At 39.0% G+C, this 23296-nt stretch overlaps 1 protein-coding gene across 4 annotated transcripts; it reads left to right on the top strand.

Annotated features, from left to right (window-relative positions):
- The first annotated feature begins 1924 nt into the window (after positions 1–1924).
- WDR47 (WD repeat domain 47) lies at positions 1925–22386 on the top strand. 4 transcript variants are annotated; one of them, XM_009957124.2, is made up of 14 exons: positions 1925–2082; positions 3662–3745; positions 4278–4362; positions 5993–6795; positions 9161–9287; positions 11826–12004; positions 12108–12365; positions 13083–13158; positions 14397–14554; positions 17831–18000; positions 18913–19083; positions 19490–19621; positions 20307–20525; positions 21236–22386. In XM_009957124.2, exons 1-14 carry the CDS (start codon positions 1925–1927, stop codon positions 21376–21378), a joined length of 2763 nt encoding a protein of 920 aa, XP_009955426.1. In that variant the 3' UTR covers positions 21379–22386. The 4 variants fall into 4 exon arrangements, with proteins under 4 accessions (XP_009955426.1, XP_086318716.1, XP_086318718.1 ...); XM_086462590.1 differs by having other exon boundaries at positions 12108–12356; XM_086462592.1 differs by having other exon boundaries at positions 9164–9290.
- The last annotated feature ends 910 nt before the right edge of the window (positions 22387–23296 follow it).

Genomic DNA, 23296 nt, shown 5'->3' on the forward strand with positions numbered 1-23296 from the left:
GAGTATTTGTCTCTTCCCCTCTTCTTTAGTAAACAATTTCTTTCTTGTTAACACTTAGAGTGTCTTATTTGGGTTGTTGAAACTGATTGTATCTGTTCATTGGTTTCTTATGACCAGTTTCTGTGCATCTTTCCTAATGTGAGATAGATAACTAGCCTATGGACTTCAGTTTTTCCAAGGGCAAGGTATCTGGAGGCTGCATCATCTCTTCAACTTGTCTTGGGAGCTGTGTTACCTGCAGCTGGTTGTCTTTCAGCATAGCAGTTGCTAAATTTCTGCGTAGGTAAATGGTTGCATGAGCAAATTAAACAGTATTTTTATTTTCCCCTTTTGAATTAAAAGGCAGAGCAGCTGGGTTAGCTATAACCTATTGCTCTGGACATCTTGCTCTATATGGTCTTTATTAATTTTTTCTGATCACTGTTAGTCCACTGCCTCTCCTTGTTCCTGGGGATACTGCCTCCTGCTGACGGTTCATTGCTGATACTGGCTTCTTCTCTGTTCTTTGGTGCACTCTCATAATCAGTTTTAAGTCAGGTTAAGGCTTTGCTACTGCCAGAAAGCAAAGCTCTATCCATTCCTTGTGTCAGCATTAGTGCCCTTGTCCACAGAGTAAATAAATGTTTAACTTGTGCCTGGAGCAGAGGATGGTCTGGCTAACCGTACAGCTCCCTTGTGGGTGCCTTGAAGTGGCAGGGAACGCGTGGCTGGGTGCAGAGGTGAGAAGAGGGACAGCCCCTTTCTGCAGTAACACTGGCTTAAATTGAATTTTTCCTCATGTGAAATGGCGCTCTTGTAGCCGCTAGCTTTTTTTGAAGACCTCCTGATGAAGCAAGGCTACGTGGCTTGGCTGTGCTGTAGGGTTTCTCCCCACATCCCCAGACAGTTTTCAACAGATCAACTTGGGAGCTGCGGCTGTAAAGTCTTTTTAAGGTTCTAAAAAAAAAGTTGAACAGCCTCTACTTTAAGGCAGACTTAAGGAACCATGCAAGACTTAGCCAGAAGCAGAATTTATTTTAGGTTTCTGAAGAGAAGTACATGCTACAACTCTCTTATCTGTGGAGGAGTTGTGTTGCAAAGGAGCTTGGACGTTATATGCGTGGGAGCTTTAAACAAGCTGACTGCTGGCAGCTGGGGCCTTGGCCTGTCACTGCCCCAGCTGCATCTTCCCCCTTTTCCTTTCTGCTGGCTGGAGAGCTCCTTAGACCTTTGAGCCACTTCGACACAGGAGTTGGTGGAAAAGCTACCCCAGTGACAAAAGTGCAGAGGAAGGGCCGGGAACACGCAGCTGGAGGCGGGTAAGTGAATGGGCCTCTGGCAGTCAGCGATCAGACTGGCTCAGGTCACCCTGGGTTGCAGCTTTAGATTCTTCATAAAGCATATAGACAGAAATAGGTGTCCTGACGAAGGAAGAATGAAAACCCCTGGCCTAACTGTCATACACTACTTCAAAGGTGGGGTAGGGGGAGGCTGCGTTTTTAGTGCGCTGTGCGTTTTGCACGTGTTGGGGACATTTAAGCTTGTATGTAAGATCTCTAGCCATAGTAACTGGCTCATTTTTATGCTCTTTGAACTTTACTGTTTGCATTTCAGAAAGGAAAACTTTCCATGTTGCAGACTTGGTAAGCACGATATTTTCACATGCAGGAGGACTGATTTCTTGGTAGATTTGTTTATCTGGGCCCCTATATACACATAGGACAGAAAAAAGATGCAGATGCATTGTTAAGTCTTAATTGTGACTTCATAATCAACCTCTTCAAATCAATTTCCTAATCTTGTTTATTTAACTGCTGTAATGTTATAACATTCTGTCCTATAAAACTGTATTTTTACTTTTTTTAGTAGTAAATATTTGGTAACCAAGCATAAAATAAGATACTGATCATAGCTAAAATTCTCTTTTCCCTTTTAGGCTGCCATCATGACGGCTGAAGAAACAGTGAATGTTAAAGAAGCTGAGATAATTAAACTAATACTAGATTTTCTGAACTCAAGGAAACTTCATATCAGTATGCTGGCACTTGAGAAAGAAAGTGGGGTCATTAATGGCTTGTTTTCAGATGACATGCTTTTTCTAAGGTAGGACCTCTTTCTCTGGTGCTTAAATACCACGTGTATGAAAACATACAGTTGGACTGTGATTCAGCGGGCAGGCCCGTGCCACTAAACAGGAGGTGTTATGCCCCCACCTTCTGCTTCTTCCTGGTCCCAATTCTGTGGCCCAGCCCTGCATCACATTCCAGCTCTGAAGTTAATGGCATCCTTCTATGAGCTGACTAGGCATCATCAACATAGGTTGAGTTAGATTTTTTTTTTTTGGCTTGTTCTTTCATTTTAACTTGGTTATTTTTCTGGCACACTAATGAATTGAAGTGGGAAGGAGTCTTAACAAGTGGCAGTGTCAGGGCAGGGTAAGTCAGGGAAAGCTCGTGAGCAGGAATAGGGTGGGAGAGCCAGATCTGTTGACATCAGTGATCTGTTATCTGCTTACTGTGTCACGTGGAACTGAATGTGTAGTTGATTGACTTCTAAAGTAAATAAAGTATTCTTACAATATTTTAGTGCCAAGATCTAGGATGAATGGAGTGGTTACCAAAGCTTTTTCCCAAAAATATCTGCATTTCAAAATAATACCTAGAATTTCTTTTAAATTTAACGATATGAAAGGGGTCTCTGCTATCATCAAGGCATGTGATTTACCATTTGGGATACTGCCCTCGCAGTTATTAAAAGGAGTCACTGTATAGATGCACGCTAGTTTTTTAGCATTGCTGTTCTCTATTTCATGCCAAAGGTACTTAAGAATTTTGTAGAAGGCAGAAGCATGAGAAAATCATTTATCCTGCTGTTCTCAAAATATTAACAAATATATTTTAACAATGAACAATATTTCTCACCTGGTTTCCCTTTTGATTAGAATTATGGATATTGGAATAAAATGAAATGAAAGAAGAACTAGAGAAAGGTTAAAGTTATTAATCCTATTTGTTTGTTTCATTCTAAGCTTAGTGGAGTATGCATCTAATGAGAGACTCACCCCTTCCTTGTAGATCTGGGCCTTTTATGGAGAGCTCTGTGTGTGATATGAGAGTATGAAAAAATTGAACTAACCCACCTGTGTGGTCTGGCCGCTGGTCTTGGAGTTGGGACTCTTGTGCTGGCATAGTTCCTGCCAAACTGTTCCTCTACTTTTCTTAATGTGGGAGCTGTGTGTTTTCCCACCCCCCTTATAAAAGAGGCCCAGTAGTATTTATACAACTAAAATTAACTAATTTTTAAGTTCTCTTTCATTCTTCAAGACGTATTCATTGACTCAATGTATTTATTGATACTCTTCAAGTAAGACTTTTTTTTTTTTAATAATTTCAGGTAAGGCAGGTGATGGAGGACCATTTTGTCCTTTTGGATGTGCCTTTAAAAGTAATTAAAATTTGTCCTTCCAGTATGCAGTTATTTTTCCAAAATATTGAGAAAGGACATGGATTTTGCTCTTATTACTACTTGTATCAGTCAGTTGTCTTGGCATCTATGTAAAGCATTAACTTTTCAAAGCAGGTTGTGTATTTAAATGAATGTTGTGTGTTTAAATGAGCTGCTTACTTAGAAAGAAGGATGATTTTGTCCAATGAAAGTAAAAAGTTACTCTTTCTTTTGCTAGGCAATTGATTCTTGATGGTCAGTGGGATGAGGTTCTTCAGTTTATTCAGCCTCTTGAATGCATGGAAAAATTCGACAAGAAAAGGTAAAATAGAATGTATGTCAGAGTTCAATTTTTTGAGTTGTGGAAAATACATTAATTTCTGAGTATTGTGTATGAAAGCAGTAGTTCTAAGTTTTTCACCTTTTTGGTTTTTTCTGTATACAGTTCCTAAAGCGTGTGCGTGTGTTTAACTTAAACTGAAAAATACGTGAGCACGATCTGTAATGAGTTTTCATTGGCCATACACTTCAGGAATATGGTGCATGCTGTACTATCTTTTTATGGTTGGCTGCTCTGTCATGTTTCTTCTATTCAAGAAATGAGTATGGTTGCTGTATTTTTTTTTCTATTTGCTTTTTAGTATTTTTAATGTAATATTTATGAAAGCAATAATTGAGAAAGACATTTCCTATTAAAAATAATTTTGTGGTTACCAGTTTATTAAAATTCGAGATTTCCTCGTGATGGCAATTTCTATGCCTAACTCAAAGAATTGCTGTAAAATACCCTGTTGTCTCTAAAAGAATGGAAAATACTGGATCAAGATGTATAGTATTTCACTTCTTGTCTGCAGATTTCGTTACATTATAATGAAGCAGAAGTTCTTGGAGGCCTTGTGTGTAAACAATGCGATGTCAGCAGAAGACGAGCCTCAGCATGTAAGGATTGTCTCTGGTTTGTGAATTTTTTTGTTGTCAGGAAGCCTCTTGAGATATTCAGATTAAAGGCAAAGCGGAAGCTCCCAGCACTGAATACACAAATTGTAGCTATTGCCAAATGGTTTCATAAACAATGGGAAAAATAATTGGTGTCCTTTGGAAATGAATGTGGCTCCCAGGTCTCAAATACAATTGTATATACAAGGGTTGCTTGAAACTTAGCAGTGTAGCTCAGTGACCGTATGCTGTGTTTGTGGTCCTGATCCTGAGATTTACTTCAGGCCATTGTGCTAAAGTACAAGGCGCTTTTTCAACAGTATTCTGAACAAGCCTCAGAATCACAGAAGTATATTGTCCTAATTGGGACCAGGTGAAAGATTCTGATTTGAATTAATCTTAAACTTAATTTCTGTTGCTTTTGGAGAGAAGAGACATAATTGTTTCTTTGGAGGGAACACATGTTCACAAAGGACTGATTCAGTTAAATGTGTAAACAGCAGGAGCTGTGAACTTAGGCTTTCGATATGGAAAGAAACATCAACTCAAACTGGCAAAGAAGGTGTGCAGGTTGTGAAATTGATTATAGTTTTTCATTTATGTTGATAATACAGAAATACCAAGTTTCTAACACAAAAAATGTTATGAAATTAAATAAAAATAATAAATAAAATAAAAGAATGCCAGTAGTTTTAAGACAATTGATTTTGTTTTCCAAACTGAATTGATTTTAATTCTCTGTTCCATTACACATACATTGTACTGCAGGGTTTTCTACTGGTAATGTAGAGAAAGCTAAAAGTAAGTCTGTATTTATAATTGTAAAGGGAAGATGTACTATTTCTCTAGTCAATCTGTATGCTGTTATGAGATAGCAGTAGAAGAAAAAAAAATGCAGATTTTTCCTTTATTTTTTGTTTTGAATGTTTAGAAATGTGTTGGCATGTTGTGGATCAGATCATCTGCTGTATTGAGCAGATGCTAGGTAACATGAGTAAATGGACGGTTTAGTATTTTATAAATCTTTGTAACTAAAGATGCCAAGTTACGTGTATTTAATGTGGTTCTTGGCTTTTAGCTATCAACAAGCTTTGTACTAAAGCCTTCTATTAATTTGGAGGTCTTACCTTCCGAGAACTTTTTGAACATTTTGAAAAACAGAAAATCTAATATAAAAGCCAACTCAAAGTTGCTAATCACTGGAAGCTAGAGAAATCTAGAAGCCTTCTATAACTTATGCCAATAGCTTTTTCTAGAAATAAAAAATAAGTCAGTTTGCTTTGAGAATGGACATAACGTGTGCTATAATAGAATTGAAGCTGTTTAGTTACAGACTTCAAATGTTAAGCCTGTCAAACCTGCAGTGGCATGAAAAAGTTCCATAGATCTGTAAAAAATGAGACTGGGCAGGGGATTTTAGGAAGTCAAAGCATCCAGGAATTTGGCTGTGTTGTAACTACACTTGCATCAGCAATTTTAGACTCTATATTGTATGCTGGTTTAACTGAATTGTGAACAGTAATAGTAATAAAAGAATGATAGCAGAGAAATTCTGCTACTGCCTCTTCTTTGTCAACCAACTTTTATTGTAGAAACATATATACTGCAAACTACTCTGTTCATATTTCTGTAGCTGGAATTTACAATGCGAGAAGCTGTACAGTGCCTACATGCGTTGGAAGAATATTGTCCCTCTAAGGAAGACTACAGTAAACTCTGCTTGCTGCTGACGCTGCCTCGCTTGACCAACCACGCAGAATTCAAGGACTGGAATCCCAGCACTGCACGGGTTCACTGTTTTGAAGAAGCCTGCGTCATGGTGGCAGAGTTTATTCCTGCCGATAGGAAACTGAGTGAGGCTGGCTTCAAAGCAAGCAACAATCGCTTATTTCAGCTCGTAATGAAGGGATTGCTTTACGAATGTTGTGTGGAATTCTGTCAGAGTAAAGCAACAGGAGAAGAAATCACAGAAAGTGAAGTATTGCTGGGCATTGATCTCTTGTGTGGCAATGGGTGTGATGACTTGGACCTTAGCTTATTATCATGGCTGCAGAATCTGCCAGCTACTGTTTTTTCTTGTGCTTTTGAACAAAAGATGCTTAATATCCACGTTGATAAACTCCTCAAGCCTACAAAAGCTGCGTATGCTGATCTTTTGACACCTCTTATCAGCAAACTTTCTCCTTATCCATCATCCCCTATGAGACGGCCTCAGTCAGCAGATGCTTACATGACCCGCTCCTTAAACCCTGCCTTAGACGGGCTGTCGTGTGGATTAACCAACCATGATAAGCGAGTCACAGACCTCGGGACCAAAACTTCTCCAATGTCTCACTCCTTTGCCAATTTCCATTACCCAGGGGTACAGAACCTCAGCCGAAGTCTCATGCTTGAGAATACCGAGTGTCACAGCATTTTTGAAGAGTCACCTGAGCGGTAAGTGCAACTGTATTTTTACCTTTGTTTATGTTGCACTTCATCTTACAGGGTTCTTACCTGCATTGTAACTTTGAACATACATCTTACAGGGTTCTTACCTGCATTGTAACTTTGAACATAATTGTAACACTGAAACATAATTTCATTGTTTACATTCTGTTGTAATTAAAACTCTTGTATACATGGTGTTTTCTTCCTTATGCTTTTATGATCAAAGTAGATATTCATATTTGGTCTTGAGCCTTATGGATTCAATCTGGACTTTCTTAAAGTTATCTTAATCCTAGTGCAGAGCACAAATGTGCTCTGATTATGTAATAGAGTCTAGCTAAGACTTGTACTGAATTCTTTCATTCCAGATAAATAAATGGAGACAGTGGAATAGCTGTAACTCTGTCTTCTCTTCCCATGCCATTCTGTCCTCAGGTGTCTCTAAATGTTGGTCCTTTCACTGTAAATGAATAAGTATGCTTCAAAAATTTACATCTAGAAATAGTCTGAATTAAGGCAGTGGAAACGACTATATGCCGTCATTGTAGCATTCCTCTATCACTTAAGTGTTACATTAGTAGTTCAGCTTAAATATTTACTTAACCGTTTTCCAAACCAAATCTGAATAAGCTGGCTGAATTTATAATGTTTTCTCCGTTGGACTTGAAGGCAGTTGGGTTATGACAGTGGTGAATGCTATTAACAAGTTCTTTTAATGCAATGCAGACTGCTAAACTGCCTTCTCTCCTCCCTTAAGATCTAAAGCCTCTATCAAAACTTGCTGCTTTTTACCTTCTGAGAGAAATGTCCTGGTAACCAGGAGAAATGGTCCTTGTCAGTCAAAAGCTTATCATCATGTTTTTGCTTGACCTTTATTTTGAGCAGCAGTTCTGCCCCTTTCTAAATATTAGATCCATGCTCCTCTAGAAAGCAGCTGCCAGCTTTTTTGGCTCTTGGAGAACCACTTGGGTGCACTGGCTAGCAGAGGACACTTATAGAGCTGTGGTGTTCAATCCTGGCCGCAGTCAGTGACCTTGTCTATTAGTTTTGCCTTCCAGCAACATTCTGTGTCTTGTGTTAAGATAAAGAGCAGCTGTGTAACGAAGTAAAAAGGAAACAAACACCATCATACCGATGTCAGATCAACAATGATAATGGAATTTTTTAGTCATGTATGTTTTACTACATCATCTTAATGCTTATCTTGAAAGGAGCTATTTTGTTTGATTCTAGATGATCCCCTTTAAGTCTTTGGTTCTAGCAGCCTCTTCACAACCAGAGGTTTTGTGGAGAGCTTAAATCTTGTGGAAGTATCCCTTGTGTTACATTTTTTTAAATTGTACCTCCTGAAAATACCAATGAGTTGTGAATCCTTTAATTTTACTGATCTGTATGCACAAACGTTAACAGTTGTGTGTGTAGCCCAGGGTCCAATGTTAAAACTGATTCTCAAATGCTTTTTGTTTCCCTTTTCAGTATTAGTCTACTAGAATAAATCTGCACAGAGTTATCTTGAGGGCTAAATAAAGTGGTAAATTGCTGCAGTTCTTTGTGTAGGTATTTTCGTGTGAAATTAAGTGAAGTTTATAGATCTTAACGTGTTTTTTTCATTAATTAGTACATCTCTTAAAGATCAGAATTAGGTTAAGGGGCCAGAGCCATAGTTTTCAAGAAGGCACTACATTTTTCAGAAGAAAATCTGACTTCAGATGAGATGTCCAACCTAAATGGCAATATTTGCAAGGGTGGAATCTGGAAGTGGGAATCCAAGGCTTTTAATGTGTTCTGCACACTTTGCAGTTCACTTCGGAAAGAGTTGCCTGCAGAAATACTTGCATAATACAAGAACAGCAAAACAGATACAAATGTTTCCCTATGTAGCGCTTTCGAGAATGTTCAAGCTGCTGGATGTTAAACATAGTTTAAATTTAGATTGGTAGGTAATTAAACTTATACACTATGTGACTAATGTCTTCTATAAGATATCTGATACATTCCATGCACATAATTGCTTTGAAAATAGGAGATCTTGAATAATTTGTTAGTTAAAGGATATATAATTCAAGTGTAGGGATAGAAAACAGGGAACTTGGATATCCTGTGGTGGTAAGGCTTTTTGGAAAATGTGGGAACAAAGCACACTGACTGGCTGTGCTTTTTGTTTGTTAGGGCGCTTATTTTGTTCAGTATAACCCATTGCAAGTGGCATTTTTTCCCTAAGCAGTATCTCCAGTTTTATGTGACTTAGGAGGCTTACATACTTCTGTTATCAGATTTTACTCTAGAATGTTATCTTTCTTGTCTTACCAGAGGATTTTCTACTCTTAGTTTTTCTCAATTAAGCTTCTCTTCTTTTCCATGTTGCTGCAAGAAGTGATACTCCCGTGGAGCCACAGCATCCCATCAGCAGTGAGACTTTGTGCCAGAGTTCAGTTCCAGAAAATGAACAGCTTAATGCAGCCCAGAGTCAGGGATCAGCCAAACAAGAGAAAAATGAGGTAGTGGTTGTTTGTTTAAAAATAATGAGGCTTTTGAGCTGTATTCTGATCACTTCATAATGATTTGCCTTTGTGCTGAGAGCGTCATGCATGACAATGGGTTGCTTTGAATCTTGTTTTTACTATAGTGAAAATACCATATTGCATCTTGTATAAGAAACTACTGTGGATTTTTTCCATCAGCACTGTCTAGACTGTTATGTATATCTTTAAAAACTTTTAAAAAATGCTTTGCAGTACTCAAAGCCAGCAATGTTAGATTAAACAATGTTTAAGAATCCTTTTAGCGTTTTAGAAAGTAATCTGGCATGTAGCCTGCAATTTTTGGTGTTAACACCAAGTTTCATAAGTAATCTTACATCCTTCTCTGTCTAGAACACAGAGAAATTAAAATGGGATAATTCCCTAGTTAATAGATCTTTGCTATTCAGAAACCAGTAGCATAACCTTTTTTTTTGATTCATCTTTGAAGGCTTGTGCCTTGACTGTCCTTTTTTACCTTTCTCATTAACAGCAATATGAGGAAAGTGAAATAATAGTTCAGTAGGAAACAATGAAAAGTTACTATTCTATTCTTTTACCTGGTCTGTTCTTTTCCCACAGTTTTAAATATCTGTCTTTCAATTCAGTAATCATGAACAACATTGAGTATGTGGTCTGTTTTGTTCGCAGACTCCAGTTTGATTTTCTTAAGTAAACTTTGTCTTGGCTTATGACATCTATACGGTACTGAAAACCAGTCTAGTCTTGACAGGGCTGTATTCTTGTAGACTCTGGATACTTGAGTGAGGCAATGGGGCCTACTGGAGGATTAGCAAAGCCCTCCAAACTTGAGGACTTCACCCCCCTTCAAGGACTCTGAGTAACTTCTCTGCTGCAACAGTGTTGTGTATGCACATTGGGAATAAGGGGAGGGAGGAAAGAGCTTAGCTAGGTGTGTAACACAGCAGGCTTCAAAAGGCAAAAACCAGATGCAGAATTCATGGGAAAGAATGAAGACAGGAGATGCTGTGCTGTAGGTGAAGAAGTTGGCCAGACTGTTACCCGCTAGTAGAACAGAATGCAGTCCCCGGTGCAATTTCACCTTGTTTTGTTTTCCACATTGTAATGGTATATGTGTTTACTTGTTGACTAAGAAATTCATTTAAGTTTCTTTTCATAGCTTTATTTTTGCATTGTTCTGGGAGGGACTGAGGTAGAAGCCAGAGTTTATAGAATAGAGCATCTGGGAACATATTTTAGGTTTGGGTAGTAATGACACAGAATCCAAAGGATCAAAGGATTAAATTCCAACAAATAAGTATCAGTCATGGAAAGAAATGTAGACAAGAATATGCCTGTTGCTTAGAAGGATTACAACCCAGTGACTGGGGAACAGCTCATGTACTTGAAATACGGAGAATGTTTGGAGTTTCTAAATTGCAAGTGTTCATCTCAGGAAACCTATGGCGGTAGACTTTTTGCAAATGCAACAGTGCTAGGAAAATCCATTATAAACCAAAAAAATTGTTGTGTCAGAGAACATGAAATCCTGATGCAAATATTTCTATTTGGAAGAAATGCAAAGGCTCATCGTTATGAAGAAAGATACTCTGCATGTGTTGTCTGATCTAATGCAAAGTTATCAGAACGTCCTTATACAGATTAGAATCACTAGATGACAATCACTTTCAAAAACAAACAGAAAAACCCACCAGGGTTTGTTTTTTTCTTTTACTACTTTTTTTCCCTACTAATTGGTAAATATGTGGTTAAGATTATTTTTTTTTTTCTTTAGAAAATGCATGGCACTTCGGTGTTGATATTTTGGCCTTGGACTGAAGTGCTTTTGGTTTTCTGTAGGATTTGTTTCCTCATTTTTAACTTGTTCTCAACTGTTTTATGGTGGTAACATTTCGAACTAGGGGCACAGAGAAAGCAAGTATCGGGGAATGCCGAAGGCAGTGAGTCCTGGGGAGCTGGCAGTGTGAGAAGCTAAAGAGAGTATGTAAAGGGGAAGAGGCTACAAGGAAGGAAGCTCGAGTATTTTGTGTTTGGTCCAGAAAGTAAGGAATTTTAAAGTTGGAACAGGGCCCCAGTTTCAAAAGTAGGATGTAACATTTGGATAGACTGCTTCAAGGTTGGCTGCTGGGAAAGATAAACCACCTCTGCAGGCTGATGGCAGGGAGGTGTCAATGTGGAGGAAAATACTAAATTTGTAGTAGCTTCCATTGGTTTCTGATTTCTATTTTCAGTTTCCAATCACCTATTTGTTTTGTTCTTCAGTAATACTTTGGAAGTTTTGTAGGAAAGTCGCCTTCTGAATTATGGCAGAACTACTTCAACAGTGAATAGGACAGGCTGACAGTGATTTCCTTTTTTTAGTATGTAAATTGTATCTGGTATCTATTTGAGGAAGAATGAAAGTATTGCTCCTCAGAGGAGAATCTGCTGGCCTTTTGATGCCTATATTGAAGTAACGAACCAGAAAGTGAATATGTAGGTTAAATACTGCAATTAACTATTTAGTTTTCATCAGTAATTCTCATTCCTTTTTAGCTTCGTGATTCCACAGAGCAGTTTCAGGAATATTACAGACAAAGACTACGTTACCAGCAGCACTTGGAACAGAAAGAGCAACAACGACAGTTGTACCAGCAAATGCTGTTGGAAGGAGGTGTAAATCAAGAAGATGGAGCTGATCAGCAGCAGAATCTCACTGAACAGTTTCTTAACAGGTTGGGGGTGTTTGCTGATTCTCCCTACACCCACTCCTATACCTCCTCAAGTTCTCATAATAACCTGGTTTGGTCTCCCCCCCCCCTTTTCATTTGTTGTTAGATCGATCCAGAAACTAGGAGAATTAAATATAGGTATGGACAGTCTTGGAAATGATGTACAAACACTTAGCCAGCAATGTAACGGGAGCAAAGGGAGCGCATCTACCAATCCAGCAAGTAACTTTACATCACTGCCTTCAGACGCTAGTCAGAGGATAGTGCCTGACAGCCAAAATGTTAACACAAGCACTCCTCGAAAGCGTGGATCAGCTAATCAGATACCCTTTCCTGAAGAGTCACCTGTACAGGGGCATCAAACGTAAGTTATTTGAGACTGTTCAGGACTGGAACTATCCTTGTGTTAGCACTGTGGGAGTAGCTGTGTGTATGTATTTTTAGTTATCGAATGCACTTGACTAGGGGTATTTAGCTCCTGATCAGTGCTTTCTACATATCTTTATAGGGATTAGGAAATCTTTTTTTTTTTTTTTTTTTTTTTGGTGACAGCACACATGAGAAATAGTGGCTATTTTGTGCTTATTTTTAATTTCATTTTTAATTTCAGACTTTTTATTCCATCTTATATGTATAATTCGTGTTTATTTTTGTATTCTACTAAGTTTCTGAAAGCTTTTTTTATGAAATACAAACTAGATGGAGAGAGAGGGCAGAGTGGGAAGTGGGTTTCTTCTGTTAACTAAAGGTAGTGCTGACCTGAAAGCAACAGCCATTTTTCCACATATTTGTGTATATATGTGTATATGTATGTATGTTATGGAATGAAAACAAGTGTGTTTAACTTGCATTCGCTTGTTCAGTGCCTGGAGTTGCTGCAAAAATGGAAACCCCTTTTAAAAGTAATAGTTTAATGGTGAAGAATCAGACACACATAACATTAGACATACAAATTAGTTCTGAGAATGACTGAAACTGTAACTTTAGTCCAAAAAATACTTATAAACAAATCTGTCCCTGCTCTCTTTTTTTTTTTTTTTCGTCTTGTTGTGAATTTAAACTCTTCACTGATTCAAAACAGTGTGTCAGAACATGCTGTCACTCAGTCACAGTTGGAAGACTCTTCGGGGAATTTAAGTAGGACAAGAGGCGATGAGGTGAGTTTTCTTGTTGTCCTTCACAATTTGTGTTTTCACAAGTTTCAATTTTTAATCCTGAGTATGTGACGTCCTCTCATTGTTAATACGTATTTAAAATGAACTTTAGTTGATGCAGTACCTACAGAAACACAGAACCATTGAGATGGGAAGGGACATCTGGAAACTGAGTCCAAACCCCACTGCTCAAAGAAGGGTCAGCCATGAGCAGGTTGCTTGGGGCTGGGTCCAGTTTGGTTTTGAGTATCCCCTAGGATGGAAACTCCACAGCCTCTGCGGACAACCTGTTCCCGTGTCTGACCACCCTCATAGTGTTTTTAAAACAACAAAAAAGTTTAAATGAAATTTCCAATATGCCAATTTGTGTCCATTGGCTCCTGTCCTTTCACTGGGTACCACTGAGAAGAGTCTCCTTCCATCCCATTTGCTCCTCCTGTCAGGTATTTATATAAACTGTTGAGATTTACACACACACCCTGAAAAGCCCTTCGGATCTTTTAGGTCAAAGGCCGAACAGTCCCAGCTCTCTGTTTCTCCTTGTACACCAGAGGTTCCAATGAGATGTTTCTTGCAGCCATTGTTTTATGTTTTCCAGGTTGAAACGTTGATTGTTGGACTCCAGTCAGTATGGTCTGACTTTAGGGAATGCAATACATACATCCCAAAGTTTCTGCATCAGATAAATAAAAGTAAAAACTTTAGAAAGGTGATGATGAAGTCATCAGGAGGGTGACATAATAAAGCTTAGCCTAATTTAGTGATAACTTTGTGTTATCTAGAGGGTAAAAAGCTGATTCTTATGTTTAGTGTTATATTTTGTTTATAAACTGTGTTTATACTTGAACAGTTTTCAGTAAAAATGCAGCGTTGCTGCCCTTGCAAGTTTCACACAGATCAAATGTGTTTACATGAAAATAAACTATAACATCATGTGTATGAGATGGGCTGCTTAGAAGAACAAAAGTTGTTGGAACCCTGGAGGGAGAGTGAGAAATGTTAATCTAATGTTAGCTGCAAAAGTAAGTTAAAGAAAAGAACTTTTTGAAGTATGCTGTTCCTTGGCCTGGAGTAGACATTGTTTTACGAGTCTGTAATTTCAATAGTTTAGCCTGGTGCTGCTACTTATCAATACTTTGGTACAATAGTTCTACATTATTCTGCAAAACGGCCACGTCCCCTTTTTTAAATGTCCAGTTTTATGCTGAAGAACCTAATTTGACTGTTATCCTTCTACACAGGATGACAAATCAAAAAAGCAGTTCATTTGCATTAATACTCTAGAAGACACACAAGCTGTCAGAGCTGTAGCCTTTCATCCCAGTGGGAGTTTGTATGCTGTTGGCTCCAACTCTAAAACTTTGAGAGTTTGTGCCTATCCAGAAGTAATTGACCCAAGGTAAGAAAGCTTGTATAATAATTTCTTTTTCTGTATCATAGCACTTGTTTCTCATGTAGCTGCTGATGCTGTACATTTCATACCTTTATTTCATTGTCGTAAGTCATGCAGTGCTCTCCTTAGAAACCTGAACTGCCAAACAAAAATAAGATCTGATATTTGTGGGCGACTTTTTTGCTCTGTTCCATTACTGGGAAGATGCATTGCCACAATACCACACCTGTCCTTATAAAAGTGTTATTTTTGTCTCAGAAGGTGGGTTTTTCTGTTTGTACTGGGATGGCTTCTGGTTTTGGTATTCCAGCTGTAAAAGTGGGAGAAAGCATGTGTCAGTTCCCAAGCCAGCACCAGTTGGGCTTCTTGAGATGTCGTTTCTGGCAGGAGGACACTTAACAGTAGAGAAAGCAGTATCTTCAACTTCTACAGCAAAATTTGCTAGAGCGTGTCTGTTGGCCCATTGTTACTATAAACATTGTCTTCCTGATACTTTGGTTCCTTGACAGGAAAAGAGCGATTTGTGGTTATTGTGCACCTACTCTTTTCTGTTTTCTTTTCACCCACTTTTTTAATAGGAGAGGTAATAATATTTTTTCAGCTGGAAATCAATATTGCTGTCTCAGTAACCGTCTCCTTCTCTCTGCTCCAGTTACATTGTTTTTTTGGAGTAGGGGGAAGTGCAGGCATCTAAAGCTTCACAATTTCAGGAGTTACGAGTATACACAGTGACTTTCTCTGGGACCTTGTTGCAGTTTAGGATGGCTGTTTGGGTTTCCAGAGTGTTCAAAAAATAGTCTGGGTTTTGTGGGTTTTTTTTCCTTTTCCTCCTTAAATATCATCAGTAAGGTAGCCTTTGAAGTTTAATTCCAGAATTTGTATTGGCAATATATGAAACAAAACAAAAAAAAAAATTGATTTCTCTGATACGCAATGCAAGCTGACTTGCTGGGCTTGAAGCCCAGCCAACCTCCTCTTGATTGGTGAACAGTACAAAACTTTTTCAGTGGAATGGACGCTTCTTTGTTGCCTGGCTGTGGTCTGCTCTCACACAGCTTGTTATTGTAACCAGTGGGAGAGGCTTGGGTTGACTCTGCAGCCTCAGTCTCTAATTACGATGCAGGATCTGATGTGACAAGTGACATAGTGCATCTGGGTATGAAAGTTAATTCTGAACTTGTACTTCTTACTGGTTTTCTCACTATGCTTACAGTCTGCCAAAAACATTTCATCGTGGAATTTACAAGTCAGCACAGAGATTACATTATCTTAAAGATACTCTAATCTTTGTAACAACCTGAGTCTAGACGTTTTTCGTGTTTTTCAAACAGCTATAAATGTGTAGAATATCTGGTAAGTAGCAGTTGTTTAATCATACCTCAAAGCTTTGTTGGACTTCTCTTACGTTTTTAAAATTGTCCTTTGAACTGATGTATGATGCAGGACAGGTTGGTTTTAGCGTGGGTTTTTTTTTCTTTCTCTGAAGGTATAACAGTAGTGTGCTTTTTTCACATGTTTGAGATTCAACACTGATAGATACCCGTTACAATTCTGTAGATGGTGCTCGAATAATCACAGTACTTCCACGCAGCTGATGGGCAGCATGTGGTCTCTGTGCTGGGCAGGTGCTCCCACCTCCTGACAAAGTCAGTGGTTCTCAGCTGCTGCCTCCACTTCTTAACAAAACGTTGTGAACCTGAACTCTCAGTGGGATGTAAGGCATTAGGCCATGTAGGAAGCTCTGTAGTGTGTGTTGAATGGTGATCCTGATTTAGGCTAATCTCTCATGGATTTCCTTTCTGGCCACAAAATACAATTAGCTTCTGTGTAGATTTATTTTAGTATTCTTTACTAAAGCCATGTTTGTGTCAAAAGTTTTTAAACAGACTTAGATGATTGTCTTCTGGTTTTTCTCTCTGTCTCTTTTGTTTAAGTATTTACAGTATGGTTTCTGAATTTTTCAATAGCATTTTAATTTGTTGAATTTCTGTTGTTGATGTTACTGGAGTGAATGTTGATGGAGTTGGATACAGCAGTTCTTTATCTTAAGTGCTTGACTACTTCCTGCTATAACATTGTAGGGAATCAATCAATTGAAATAGAGGAAATGTGCATCAGTGGGACTGTTCCTTTTATTTGCTGATCTGGTTTCAGAAAAAAGAACATATGGTATATTTAGGTGCTGTGAAGATTCCTGCATTAACGTATAATGGTGAATGTGTCTGTCTTGCACAGACTGCTGTATTGGTTTTTCTAGTAGATCAGTGAAGCTTTGAGAGTCACTTTATTCAGCAAGTAATATCCAATGCACAGCTCAAGTATGAACATGTAGGAGTTTTTTTCTTTTATTGCATGTTTTTGTTGTTTATTTTTATTTAATGGCCAAAGAGGAGACAGTGCTTGACTTAAGGCAGCATTTTGATGTTTCTTCCCAGGTAGGGTTAACACAGAAGCATTTTTCTTGATCCTTTAACCACTTTAAGTGCGTGATAAGTCCCACTCATTCTGACAGCAAGGATGGCGTAGACCACAGCTTTTTGGATAGAACAGCAGGTCTCAATTTTTGTTGTTACAGTACTGCTAGGCACAACAGCAGCCCCAAACCCAAGCATAATCAGCCCAGTCATATAGTTATGCTGTCACACCAAACACAATTGCCAGTTAGGGATTATGTCTGGTGGGTGGGAAACTGGAAGAGGAACACCTTCCTGCACTCATCCACAGAGGTTACGCAGGCTTCTGCTTTCTTCTTCCAGGAACCTGCGTTTTCCTGGCAGTTTAGTCCCAGACCCAGCCTTTAGCCATGCCAGCTGCGCTGGGTGCTGCCATAGATAGTGTGTGCCTCACGAGCTTTCTTGGCCTACTGTTGCTTAATTCAACTCAAGCATGTTCGAAAGTGGCCACAGGATCAAGATGCTGAAGTATGGAGGACATAGAGGAAAAATCCCACCAATTTAGGACTCGAGGGATAAAGTTTCATTATATGTAGCTAGTAATTACTGTATTCTATCTGTATCAACCCTTTGTAGATGAAGGGACTGTGTAAGTTCTTTTTGCATGTGCAGTTACAAATACAGCAGGAAGATGAGGAAAAACTGAGAAAATGGGATGGAGAAGATCCTTTTGTTTTGTCTTGGATCACATGTATATGTTTCAATGCAAAGCCATATGTATTTCCTATTACCCAAAATAATAGAAAACCAGTATTTTTGTTTTAGAATACGTTGTTTTCCTTACAAATAAAAGGAAATTGGATATTTTTCTTATTTTTTTTTCCTGCAGTGCTTATAATGCTCCTAAACAACCGGTAGTTCGCTTCAAAAGGAACAAGCATCATAAAGGATCAATCTACTGTGTAGCCTGGAGTCCCTGTGGACAGCTGTTAGCTACTGGTTCTAATGATAAATATGTGAAAGTGCTGCCCTTCAATGCAGAAACTTGTAATGCAACAGGTAGTGTGTGTGTTTAGTTTAAAGAATTTCTTTTCAATTATTTGTCCAATATTTGGCAAAACGATTCAAATTACTGATTATATAGTTAATAGGTTTTGTTATTTTTATTCTAATATTTTATTATCTTAGTCTCTTTTCCCTTTCACCATCACTGTAGTCTCTGTCCAGCAAAGAGCCACTGAGGGGCTGGAGATTATCTCTGGGGTTTTGTTTCATCTGTGTTTTTTGTTTGCATTTACGTTTTGTTTTGCAAGACTCCTTGGTACTGTGCTGTCTTTTAGTAATTGCCCCCCAGATATGGTAAAACAACCAGATGTCCTTACCCAACTCCAGTTCTTGATTGTCAGTAGGAATTTATTTCCGGTTCCCCTTTTTTTTCTTGCCTAGTTCTGTCATCTTCTCCATCTTAGAAGACTAAGGCTTCTCTCCCAGCAAATACTATTTTCCATGCTCAGCCCTCCTAATCAATACACTGAATACAGCTCTTGGCTTTTCTCTTTTGAACTTGGGCTGCCTTGTCCTGTGTGGTTTAGTGTTCTCAGTGATCCTTCCCTCCTGGCAGAGAAAGCCTCTTGAGTTTACTATAGTTTACAAAAAGAAATAAATGTAGTCGATAAACCTTGGCTGGAATTGTCTGTGGAGATGGTCTATGTACACTTTGCAAAGCATTAGGAACAGTAGGAAGCTCAAGCAACAGTCAAAACTAAGATTCGTAGAGACTTTATTTGAACTCTAGTAGCTGAAATAGCATGTTCTATGGAAAATGCACAACAGTGTGTGTACTCGGCAGTATACCCACCCTTGCGTAAAATACTCTGCATTATCACCGTAGCTGCTTTATGGATTGCAGCACCAACAGGGATAGACAAAGTACACCTCACTTTGTTCCTCGACTTTTTGAATTATTTTTAGGACCAGATTTGGAGTTCAGCATGCACGATGGGACAATCAGAGACCTTGCTTTTATGGAAGGCCCAGAAAGTGGTGGTGCTATTTTAATAAGTGCTGGAGCAGGGGACTGTAATATTTACACAACAGATTGTCAGCGAGGACAAGGCCTGCATGCTCTAAGTGGTCACACTGGTATGTACATTGGTGCTTCTCTCTCACCCTTTTCCAGTCTGTGTTCCATTCTAATAAAGTTGTTCAGTTGTTAGTTGGTTTTTTTCCAATGTCTTTGTGTTTTTTCTTTCTAGCAAGACTTACTTTTTTTTTCTCTCCAGATTGCTCTTGAAGTATTTTGGGGGGAGGTGGGGAGTGTTTGTTTTTAAATATGTTGGCTGTTAATTTAATGAAGAGAGTGCGTGCTGCATTCCCGAGAATATGCAGAGATGGGTACTGCCTTACGCCGTTGGCATTTTAGATCGTGCAATGTGCAGGTTTTCCGTAGGACTGTTAAATCTCTGAATGCGAGAATATGATCTGAACTGTAGTATTTCATTATTTGATTGGTGATGTTTAGTCAAATAAAGAACCTTCTTGTTCGAAGGTCATATTTTAGCACTTTATACATGGAGCGGCTGGATGATTGCGTCTGGATCCCAGGACAAGACTGTAAGATTCTGGGATCTGAGAGTGCCAAGCTGTGTTCGTGTTGTGGGAACAACGTTTCACGGAACAGGTAGGACTTGCTCTCGTGATTCTGATCACTCTTGCATAAAAAAATACATGTCAAAGATGTTTAAGCAGCATAGACTGAATGTGAGGGGGTTTTGTGTTAAGAGTGGAGGCTTGGCTTTAAAAGAAAAAAGTTTTGGAAATACCCACCTGTGGGGGGGGGGGGTTGGGAGGTTTTAAAGTAACATTTCCTTTCAGAAGTGGGCTAGTTTTTTGCCTCCTTGACTTTCAAACAGACCCTTCCAAGTACATTAAAATAAGCCAAGAATCAAAGCAAAGGGTGGGCGGGAGCAGCCATTTTTGCAGGTCATCAATATGCTCTATAGAAGTCTGCATAGAAATTCTTGAGAACCACTTGGGTTGGGATTTGTTTCTTGAAACCTATGGGGGAAGGTGGAATCCTGTTTGTTATTCTGCATTGTTTCATGAAGAGTGACTTGCTTGCCTGTGAAGAAACAGATACTTCTTCTCATGCAGCTTTAGTAGCGGCTTTGCTACCCTTTCAGTGTGACCTATGCCTTCAGAGTTTTAAGGGCCAGAACATAAAAATTTTCTTGAGACAGCAGTGGCTAGGAATGCTTACCTTACATTTAAGGCCAGCATTCCATATTCTTACACAATGTATATTCTTGGCTATTTGCACAAAGGTGCAGAGGTGTAACGTGTGTTGGGGTGTCTTTCTCCTGCAGGAAGTGCTGTAGCCTCAGTAGCGGTTGATCCTAGCGGTCGTCTCCTGGCTACAGGACAAGAGGACTCCAGCTGTATGTTGTACGACATCCGAGGAGGCCGAATGGTGCAGAGCTATCATCCTCATGCCAGTGACGTTCGTTCTGTTCGCTTCTCGCCGGGGGCACACTACTTGCTCACGGGATCGTACGATATGAAAATAAAGGTGACAGACTTGCAAGGTAACGTAGTACAAAGGACGCTAGGTTAACTTCCAGTGTAGTGCTTTTAATGTTGACGTTGTAAGAGAACTTCATTCAAAGACCAGGTTTTAGTTTAAAAGGGGAAAATATAGTAGAGCTTTGAAGGGTCTGAATTGTGTATGAATTTGACTGTGTCTCTTCACAGTTGGCTAGTTAAGAATGTAGGCTATGAACTAAATCTTGGTTTCGGGAGGAGGGTCTGATGATAAAAGAACTAATTAACATTGTTGCCTGATGAGATGGCCATTGCTTTCAGGCAGCATTCATAAAATTGACCCTTTAAAAAAAAAAAAAAAAAAGATGATGATAATAATAATAATGCCTATTTTTATTGGGAAGAGTTAAGAGGAGAAAAGATATATGGGTATATCTAATTGACTTGGTATTTTGGACTGTTAAATTTTAATCCCATTTTGCAAAAACTGAATACCTGTATTTTAAAGTTGTGTCCAGTAATGCCTAAAAACCAAAACACTGGGGGCTTGTGTGTGTGTCAGAGAGAGAGAGGTCAAGTATGCTTCATAAGGTGAAATATGTATGTAAACGTCACTAAACAAATAGAAAAAAACAAAACCAAAACAAAAAAACAAAAAACCAAACCAGAAAACCAACAACCCCCACCCCAAGAAACCAAAGAGCTGGGATATAAATTCATGAAGTGACTGATGATTTCTGTTCCTCTGCCACAGGGGACCTCACAAAGCAGCTTCCACTCATGGTGGTGGGAGAGCACAAGGACAAAGTTATTCAGTGCAGATGGCACACGCAGGATCTCTCCTTCTTGTCGTCGTCTGCAGACAGAACTGTAACCCTTTGGACTTACAACGGCTAAAGCGCAAACAACGGCAACCTATGCAGCTGAAGCACAGAGACCTGAGACTACGGACCTGTACAGACCAAGTAGTAATAATTAGGCATTGAGAGAGCAGCAGTTGAGCAGGAGAGTGGCTTACCAGGAGGAAGGGCACTTGTCACAGATTTTTCTGGTTTCTAGGAGGTCTTGGTGTTCTTAGTATATTCTTTTGCAGTGCTTTCAGTCTTCCATGTGAACTCATGCTGCTGTGACCTATTGTAGTCTTGTTGCCAAAGTCTAGGAGGAGAACTCTTCTGTTGTTGATGTGCACTCAGAGTAACATGAATGACGTGTTTACAGTTTGGTATTAATTGCATTCCTTGGTCTTTGCCTCAATGAGAATTTTATATAGAAACTGAACAACACTTTAAGTCTATGTAACTAGTTACACACACACACACAGAGAAGATAAATTATTTCCACTGTTTTTTCAGACTTACTATATTCATCACTTTTCAATAAGAGGTCAAACTTTGTAACATCTCCACAGTTTCAGCTCTTTTAGTAATACATTCTGAACTTTACAGGTGAATAGGCAGTAACCACATCTTGATTATAGTCCATTATATAGTGTGGGTATTTTTTCTTTCTTTTCATCTAAACTGGGGAAATGTTGCTGTTTTTACTACATGACATTGTTTTGAACAAGCTAATAGGTTGGAGGGGGGAAAAAGTAAAATATTGATTTTTGTTTGGTTTTGGTTTTTTTCTGTAGAAACATACAATATTTTACTTTTTGAATGCAACAGAATACCTCTGTGTATAATGTACTGTAGGAAAGAGTGGATTGGCAGCAGTTGTCACAGTGAGTTTAATGGCTATCAGTTTTTTCAAGTAAAAGGGATACCATTAATGCTATAATAGAAACCAGCATGGCTTAAAATGCTGTGTCTGCATGGTAATTTAAGACTTGTTTAAATTCCCAGTTCAGAAGCTTGTCTGAATTTTATTTCTTGCACTGTTTATGTATGGGAAATTGCGGTTTTATTTCTACAAAACTTTAGATTCTAATGTTTATGTATTGTTATATTTTCATATTGTACAGTTCCTTTTACTTTATAATTATAAACCTTAACCATTAGGTTATTTATTTATTTGAACTGCAGTTAAGTTTTGGATTCTCTTGGTTACTAAATTATATGTGCACTGTAGCAAGCATTTTTAACTATCGTATAAAAGTGGAAAGGTAACTATAGAAGTGTGTCTGTGCTATAATCTCAATAAAGACCTCCAACACCTGCAGCTGTCTCATCTGTGATTTGGGATTCTTAGTTTGTAATTCCTCTGTGCAAGTCTGATATTTAAACCGTATGTCAAATTCTGTTTATAGTTCTAGGCATAAAGGACTCTAGATCTTTGCTACTCCTTGCAAGTGTCTGACTTTCATGGCGGTAAGTAATAGTACAGCAGTACAGAGCTGAAAATGTGTTTGTTTTTCTATATTGGACACAGAGGTTATGGTGCTAATGCAGTCAGTCTTGTAACGCTTCCGTTCCTCCCGTTGTCCAGCTGTGGTCAAAGCTGGCAGCCTGTTTTTAATTTGCACTACAGCTGTTTGAATACTCCTTTCCTTATGCGAATTTTATTGCAACTTGTGCCTTTACAGCGAGGATCTAGTTCTAGATCTGCCTCTTGAGGTCCCAGGCTCCTCTTGAGCTTCTGCCGCTGTTAGCTGGACCTCCCAGCGCTCGCTTGGATTTACTGAAGGGCAGTCGTCTTTCCGCGGACAAAAATAAAACAAGTCGATGTGCAGGACGAGACAGGGGAGGGGAGTACGCTGGGAGGGGGGGGGGGGGGGGGGCGGTGCTGCTGCGCCTGCTCCACGGCCGCGTTCCCCGGCCCGGTGCCGCCGCTGCTCGGCCCTCCCGCCCCCTTGCCGACCGACCGCCCGGCCGTG

Source organism: Leptosomus discolor, chromosome 3 (assembly GCF_034619465.1).
Source record: "Leptosomus discolor isolate bLepDis1 chromosome 3, bLepDis1.hap2, whole genome shotgun sequence".
Lineage (NCBI taxonomy): Eukaryota > Metazoa > Chordata > Aves > Leptosomiformes > Leptosomidae > Leptosomus > Leptosomus discolor.